The following is an 8773-nucleotide window of genomic DNA, read 5'->3' as shown; positions in this document are numbered from 1 at the left end:
CGGTGCCAGTATTGAATTTTTTTCCAGCGGCGCCCGTCAGGTGGCCTTGGTTCCCGCCTGCTTGCCTTAGGAACAGAATTTGGTTGTGGACATGGCTAAATTAACAGCCCACACCTATACGTACTTTATGACTGAGGCTTTTTAGGATGTCAGGAGAAAGAGTTGAGAGTTCTCACAGCTGGCTGTTCTCAGGGCGCTGAGATCAGTGAGTCTTTCAACTCGTGCTCGCCAGAAAGGCAAAGTGAAAACTATACTAACCCTTGGTGGTTGTTTGTCATACCATTTGTTGACCTTACTCTTTTAAGGAAGGACTAACACAAAAAGCAGATTTTAAACCACTTCCTTAGAGTACCTAGTAAACATACCTCTGCTTTTCACAGCAGGGAGCATTCAAGCTTGGGAAACACCCCCAAATAGCCTGACTAAATGAAATTTTTACCTTCCTCTACCGGAAAGACATGAGAAGTTCATCTGTCTTGTAGAGAGCAGGACATGGCTGTGTCGCAACAGGCTCGTTCCCTGCCTTCTTGGGGTCAGAATGGAGGTTATCTCTTCTCAATTCCAAGGTTTTACCAGATGACTGATAGTCCAGCAGCCGCCTAATCTGGTACATCAATGACCGCAGTTACTCAAATTCTGCTTGTGTGCCATCTTAAAATGCGTATGTACATTTGGATAGTCTCGGACTATTTCCTAAAAGGAAGATTTGGGACTCTGGTGGCGGAGGGAGTGTTGGGGAGACAGTCAGTGAGTGCATGCTAACAAACGTAGCTACAGCATCTCTATTGGACCAGTTACCACTGTACAGGGATGTATTTGCTGGGACAAAGAAATATCATGGGCATCTACCAGGGCATGAAAGTCAGTTCAATGCAGCTGAGTGGGGCAAGTGCTGTTCTAATGCGTTGCTGTAAGAAAATGTAGCACTACCCTCTAGGGAAATCTTCAGGAAAAAAAACCCTCAGACCCCAAGTTTAGTTCCAGGGAGAGGGAAGATGGGATGACAGATTCCGAGGAGAGCCATCAAAGTTAGTTTCACCTGCACTTTATCAGAGACAGATGTAGAACATAGACATAGGAAAATAACTCTAATGACATTCTCATCTAGCAATTCAGAGGTTGAACTACATGATCCCACCGCAAATCATTCTGCAAGCCTGTGTCCTTCAAAGGCTGAAGTACTCTGTCTCCTGCTTCACCAGTCTTCCCTCAGATTATCACTTTTGGTACTTCCAACCTCCCATCTCTCGAGTAGGATATAAAGCAGGGTAGCTGTTCTGATCTGAACCATCTCAGTGCCCTGTGTGTGGATCTGCAGATTAATCAAATGTGTTGGAGCAAAAAAAAAAGTTAAGTAGAGAGTGACTGATGTGCAGAGCCATAGCTCGCTCTTTCTACAGCAGCGATCAGAAGTCCTGCATTACACTGTGCTGCTAACGTCCTTCTCTGTTGAAGTCTTGCTTCCGTGAAGGGAGTAAGGGATCGAACGTGTTGGCTCCTCGGTAAAGGCACCTTCCAAGATTCCTTGCAGTGACTGCCGTGCCTTTGCCCTGAAGTCCCGTCCCACAAAAACATAGAGCAAGGGGTTGATGCAGCTGTTGGCGTATGCAAGTGCTGTAGAGAGGTGGTCCCAGAGGATCAATGACTCGCTCAGTCCTGTTCCAAGAGTAGGTACAAGGGACAGAATCCCCACTACATGGTATGGAGCCCAGCAGATGAAGAATGCAGCCACCATGAGCACAATTGTTCGCAGCATCCTGCTGTGTGGCTTGTGAAACTGATTTGCACGCGTTCTGAAAGCAATAAGGGCATAGCAAACTGCCATTGTGCCAAAGGGGAGTACAAAGCCAAAGACAGCCCTAGTGATGTTTATTACCACTAAGGCAAGGGATACAGAATAATCACTTTCATAGAAATTTCCCCATGAGTCATTACCATTGTAGACTAAAAGTGAGTATTCTTCCAATAACTCATTTACAGAATCATTCATATAATCTAGCACCTCATCATCTCCAAAATTGTACCCACACTCAGTTTTGCCATCGTGAGTGCTAGTATCACGGTAGTGGAAGACAGGACAGCAGAAAATGAAGGCCAGGATCCAAATGCCACTGCATATTAGTGATATAAACTTCACTGTTCGATGATTTTGACACCAGACAGGTTTCATCACAAGGAGGCACCGGTCAATGCTGATGGTCATGAGTAGGAAGACGCTAGCAAACATGGTGAAGATTATGACTGATGGAATGACTTTGCAGAGGAACCAACCATATGGCCAGTGTTCATGGAGGGCAAGGTGAACAACGAAAAACGGCAAGGACAAGCAGCATATGAAGTCAGCCACAGCAAGGTTTAGGAACCAGACAATGTTCACAGACCTTTTCATTTTCAGACCAGCTACCCAGATCACCAGTCCATTGCCTGGGATACCTATGATGATAACGATGATGAAGATAGCAATGGAGACAATGGATTCTGATGCATAATATACAGCAGCCTGTTCATGTGAACTGCTGTTACCCAGGAGTTGAGGCATTCTGTAGCTATAAAACAGAAAGCAAATCAGTAGGCAATTCACACCCTCGTCCCCAGATTCTTCTCTTTATCTGTACTGAAGCACCTCTGAGTCAGGTGACAGTACACAGTGGTCAGGGTACAAAGGCATCGGTCAATACAAGTTTGTGCTAAAGGTTTAGTAATCTGACCATTGTACACCTTCATCATTCTCATGATGGCCAAGCTACATAAGCCCCGCTATTCAAACAGGGGGGTTGTATACGCTGAAGTTCTCCTATCTCTGTCATCCCCCTTGATTTCAGTCTGGTTCTTTTTAGTCTCCACTCTAAAGTGGAGCTCTCTATTCACATGCCCGCACTGTCACCAGGTGTCTTTCCTGATCCATTTCCAGCTTTGTATACACTTCTCTTCTTCAGAAAGAGAAGTCAGCATTTTAGTTCCTTTTCCCTTTAAAATGAGTGATTTCTTCTGGCATAACCAGTGAAATAATAGGTTTAGGTTAAGAAAGCAATGCTTATCTTGATGAAATATCCCTGCTCCACTTTCAGGACATTACAAATAGAACAGACAGGACAGCAACTCTGTTTGCTAAGGGGTATTTTTAGGGAAGTCTCAGTAAGCACTTCCTTCTCCCTGCTTTTGTTCTGAGGTCTCTGCTGGTTCCTTGGAAAGCTAGTCTTGATGAGGCAAAAGGCAAGAAATGCATGGTTTAAGAAGAACAGACAGAGGTTTAGTTGTAGAAAGAAAAATTAAAATACAGAGTAATAGCAGTAATGTTCTTGAGCCATTTTAGGCATAAGAAAAGCTGTCATTGCAAGACAATGAAGCTGAGCCACAGAATACTTAAGTGATGTTTTAAAACTATGAGAATAGTAGTGGAAAAACTTTAATTGCTCAATTATTTTTGGACTTAGATATTAGTAAATTTAGAAAGGAAAGGAAATCTAGCAAAGTCAAGATAAAGCTGAGAAAAAGAACCTGACCTTCATCCTTTAGGCATTAATAGAATTGTTTATAAAAATCCCTGTTAACTAAACCCTTGCTGAATCTAATGAAGACAGTTGTGTTGCTGAAAGGTCTCTAAAAGCATTACCAGAACACAAGGAAACTGCATAGGTCAGAGCTGAATACAGCCTGCAGAAGCAACTGAGGAGACATGAGTAAGAAAACCCAGACTGATTTTATTTTAACCTGTATTATGCCAGTACTTAAATGCCAGTCAGGGACTCTTGTGTGCAGGACTAAATATCAATATTATAAAAAAAAAAAAAAATTCCAAATCATCGATCTCTTGCATAACATATAGTCTAAATGTGGAGTGATGCATTAAGTTTTAGAACCACTTTACCACAAAGAAAATGAGATAAACAGTTGTAACAAACATTGTAATTTACCACTTTCTGGTAACAATTGCTAAGAGGCTTTTAGGTGAGGGTGACCTGCAAGGAAAGCTATGAAAGAAGTCCCTGGAAGGCAGCTGGGTCCTTAACTTAACATTCTAACAAGGTTGTTCCATTTCCTATGGTCTTGCTGATAACACGCAGAAGCGACTTTTACAGGGACAACTGGAGAACAGTGCTGCAAGAGCTGCATCTTGCTGCCTCCACATATAGCTACAGAAGATGGTATGGAGGGGATAGGGCATCAAGGAATGCTGTAAATATAGTAATACAGATCCTACTCCAAAGCAAACTGAGGGATGAATTAATAAGAAGATACTGCCCATGCTATGGTTTCAAGAGTGCTAAAAGGGCTGCTATGTGGTTATGAAAATGGAAGAGGGAACTGGAGGGGAGAGAGAGGTTTTCAGGAGTGAAGAACAAGAAATTGCAAGTTGAAGAGGAAAGCAGAATTCTGCAGCTTATTATACCTACCGGAGCGAAGCAGGTATTTTTCGGTGTGTCAGGGAGCAAGTACCATCAGTCCTGTCTCTGGACTGACTGCAAAAAGAAACTCATGTGACATTATAGGAACTGCTTTTTTCCTGTGTGTGCTAAGTATGTTCTTCCACTCTGAAGGAAGGGCTTAGAATGACTCATGTTTGAAGTTTTAGATATGATCTGCTGATAAAATAAACAGTGGAACCAAAAGAAGCTCTGTCAACACTGTCAAACTAAGACAGTGCCCTGAGTCAAAGAATAACAGAAAGCAAGGGAATGATAGGCACAGGCACAGACTTTACTATAGTTTCTCTAAGACAACTGAATCAGATGTCTTGCCTGTTCATGTAACGCTGACCTTTGCTTGATGTAATTCACAATTCTAAACCCTGCCATGCCACCATCAGGTGTCTGATCTGTTGTCCTTTAGCCACTTCCATGTTTTATCAGATCAGCACATTCACCTAGCTAATCCCATTTCTGGGGTTCTTACCAATCCAGATCAGCTTCTGTCCCAGCCTGAGACATCTTAGTTCACCAAATACAGAACATTGTACTCAGAAAACCATAATTGGTCATGTCAAAGGGATTTTAATCTGATTTTTGACCATTCAGGGTATTTAAAGTCTTGTTGTTGGGTTTTTTTGTTTTTTTTTTTTTAAAGAAGTAACTTGACTGATGGAAAGTTAGAAGTGGTTAACTGAAATGCTGATAGCACAAAATGTCGCAAGACTATAAAAAGAAAAGACATCTAGGGCAAGCCATTTCAACTGTGCAACAATAGGGTTCCCCTTCACCCCTCCCAATCTGGGAAATCAAGACGGCTAGCAGAAAAGACAAGCCCCATACATGCAAGAATCAGCCTTGGTATTTCGGTTTTGTTCTGGAAAATGAACCAGGACGGAGCAGAGTTCCGCTCCTGAGCACATCTCTGTGCAACACACAAATGCTGCCTCCAGCACAAACCCCATGAAACCAGGAACGGGAAGGCAGGCCAGGGCTGGGCTGTACCCCAAGGATGGACAGGCTGTCAGCAGCCTGCCAGGAACACGCCTCTAGCTGCATCTTATTCTCAGCTGCCATCCTTCCTGGGGGATGCCTCAGACCCAGACAGAAAGCGTTGACAGGAGGTCCTGCTATGGGCTCCTCTTGGCCAAGGGACCTGCAGCCCTTTCACCACCACGTGACTCGCTAGCTCTAGTCAAACTCTCCTTTGCAAGAAGGTCCTTCTCCACCAGTCGGCCAGCTCTGATCCCCCAGTTAAAACCTCTCCCCTGCAGCCAACCTTGACACAGCAAGCACTTTATCTTCAGCCAGCTCACCCTGGACAGTGGTGAGATGATGTGGTACCTCTCTGCCTAGGTTTCCAGATCAACGGACCTTTTAAGCGGTTTGACTAGCGAAGCGGTTTGCACCTCAGCAAAAAGGGCCTAATGATGTAGACACTCAAAGGAGGTAGAGCAAGGAGGAAAAAAAAGACATTTTGTTACTTTCATAAAATGGTTACTTAGATCAGACCAGGCCTTTGACTTGCCACTTTGATGGTTATCCCAGATCACCACAGTGCACTCTTCTCTTCTGGATCTCTCCCTTCCCCTCGTGATAAACAGACCGAGTTAGCTTAGAAAGGCTCTAATTCACAGAATCACGGAATAGTTGAAGTTGGAAGACTGTCTGAAGACTGTCTAGCCCAATTCCACTGCTCAAAGCAGGGTCAGCTAGAGAAGGTTGCCCAGGACTCTGTCCAGTCAGGTTTGAGTATCTCCACAGAAGGAGACTCCACAGACTTCAGGCAACCTGTTCCAGTATTCAATCACCCTCACATAAAAAACTGTTTTATTGTGTTCAGATGGAACGTTCTGTGTGTCAGTGTGTGCCCACTGCCTCTTGTCCTGTCACCAGGCACCACCGAGAAGAGCCTGGCTCCATCTCCATTAAACACTCCCATCAGATAGATGACATCCCCCTGAGCCTTCTCTTCTCCAGGCTGAACAGTCCCAGCTCTCTCGGCCCCTCCTTGCATGACAAGTGTACCAGTCCCTTAATTACCTTAGTTGTTCTCCACAAATTTCACTCCACTGTGTCCATATCTCTCCAGTACTGTGGAGCCCAGAACTGGACCCAGCACTCCAGATGTGGCCTCACCAGCGCTGAGTAGAGGGGAAGGATCACCTCCCTTGCTGGCGACACTCCTAATCTAGCCCAGGCAGCTACTGGCATTCTTTGCTGCGAGGGCACATTGCTGGCTTATGTTCAGCTTTCTGTCCACCAGGACCACAACATCATCATTCTCTGCAAAGCTGCTTTCTGGGTAGTCAGCCCCCAGCATGTATTTAGTGCATGGGGTTCTTCCTCCCCAGGTGCAGGACTTTGCACTTCTTCTTGAACTTCACGAGGTTCCTGTCTGCCCAGTTGTCCAGCATGTCCAGGTTCCTCTGAATGGCAGCAGACACCTGGTGCATCAGCCACTCCTACCCGTTTTGTATCATCTGCAAACTTGTTGAGAGTGCACATTGCTTCATCATCCAGGTCATTAATGACGAGTTAAACAGTACTGGAACCAGTGTCAACTGCAGCTGGACACCGCTGGTGACCAGTCTCCAGCTGGACTTAGTTCTTCTGATCACCACCCTCTGAGCCCAGCAGTTCAGCTACTATTCAATCCACCTCACTGTCCACTTATCTAGCCCATAGGCCACCAGCTTGTCTATAAGGATGTTCATACTTGTCCTAGTTTCAGCTGGGATAGAGTTAACTGTCTTCCTAGTAGCTGGTACGGTGCTATGTTTTGAGTTCAGTATGAGAAGAATGTTGATAACACTGATGTTTTCAGTTGCTGCTAGTAGTGTTTAGACTAATGTCAAGGATTTTTCAGCTTCTCATGCCCAGCCAGCGAGAAAGCTGGAGGGGCACAAGAAGTTGGCACAGGACACAGCCAGGGCACCTGACCCAAACTGGCCAACAGGGTATTCCATACCATATGACGTCCCATCCAGTATAGGAACTGGGAAGTGGGGGCGGGGAATCGCCGCTCGGGGGACTAGCTGGGTGCCGGTCGGCGGGTGGTGAGCAATTGCACTGCGCATCATTTGTACATTCCAATCCTTTCATTATTGCTGTTGTCATTTTATTAGTGTTATCATTATCATTATCCGTTTCTTCTTTTCTGTTCTATTAAACTGTTCTTATCTCAACCCATGGGTTTTGCTTCTTTTTCCCGATTTTCTCCCCCATCCCACTGGGTGGGGGGGGAGTGAGTGAGCGGCTGCGTGGTGCTTAGTTGCTGGCTGGGGTTAAACCACGACAATACTGAAGTTTATCTTCATGTATAGACTCAACTGGCCACCACAACAAGTTGGCTAAAACCTTGATGCAAGTTACCATTTATATTGCTGTTTCAGGTTTGTTATTTCAAAACTGCACCAGTCTATCAGTTACTAAATAGTTACACCCATATACAGTTCTAAAAATGTGATCAATATATTTACAAAAGCCTCCCTCCTGCAAGAGCATGCAGGTTGTCTCCAAAACACTTTGGCAAGAACTGAGAATTCCATTTGTATTTCATATTTCTACTACTTCTTCCGTAGTTCTACAAACCTTTGCAGCCCCCCTCAGATCTCCCATTTGTTTCCCCGCAGGTGACGTGACTAGATAGCTATGATTTTTCACAGACCCTGAATGTTCCTTGTGTATATGGCAAACCCATCTTCCTAAAAAAACCTGTCCAAAACTCTCCCTATAAATCTTAGCCATAGCTAGCACAACTGTTTCTCTAGAAAGCATACTGCAGTGGCCTGGTGGCCAGTGTTTGCTATGCGCTTGTTTTCATCGTTACAACTGTGCACTTAGTTTCATAGGGACTCTCCAGAAACATCAAGTATCTGCAGGGTTGCCCTGCACTAGTATTCCTCAGACTCTCCTCTTCAGAAAATCTACTGAATGACCCCAAGGCATTTTGGTATATTGCTGAGTAAGATCAGGTAAGCGCAAACTTTGGACACCAAGCTGGGAAGAAAGCTTGGCAAAACTGGTATATACGTAGATTATACATAATTAAAAAGTAGCTCTTCACAACAACAGGTTCTCAGTACTGGTTGAGTGTTTGTGTCAGATGTTTTGCCAGGGCATTTTCAGTGAAGGAAACACCATTTGAAATAATATTTGGACTGTTTAGTAAAAATGCTCATCTTGGCATTAACCTTTACGTTATCTAATGAGTCATTTTGTGAGACTGGTTTCCCCTGTACCTTCTGTGCAGAGAAGGGAAATTCCAAATGTTTGGTCCACCCATTAAGTGCATTCCTGGACAATGCCTTATTTTTTTTCTTATGTAAGCAAAGCAAAGAGCAAACCAAAAGCCAAAATGATTC

The 8773-nt window shown here is 44.4% G+C and overlaps 1 protein-coding gene across 1 annotated transcript; it reads right to left on the bottom strand.

Annotated features, from left to right (window-relative positions):
- Window positions 1–1029: 1029 nt before the first annotated feature.
- C3AR1 (complement C3a receptor 1) lies at window positions 1030–4960 on the bottom strand. The gene is made up of 2 exons (XM_030040995.2): window positions 4395–4960; window positions 1030–2546 (listed from the first exon to the last, which is right to left on the bottom strand). The coding sequence occupies exon 2, from the start codon at window positions 2537–2539 to the stop codon at window positions 1421–1423; it is 1119 nt and encodes a 372-aa protein (XP_029896855.1). The 5' UTR covers window positions 2540–2546; window positions 4395–4960; the 3' UTR covers window positions 1030–1420.
- Between the last annotated feature and the right edge of the window lie 3813 nt (window positions 4961–8773).

The sequence above is a fragment of the Aquila chrysaetos genome, chromosome 17, assembly GCF_900496995.4.
Source record: "Aquila chrysaetos chrysaetos chromosome 17, bAquChr1.4, whole genome shotgun sequence".
NCBI classification, from domain to species: domain Eukaryota; kingdom Metazoa; phylum Chordata; class Aves; order Accipitriformes; family Accipitridae; genus Aquila; species Aquila chrysaetos.
Note: the sequence above shows the minus strand (reverse complement) of the source record. Positions and strands in the feature narration are given on the sequence as shown.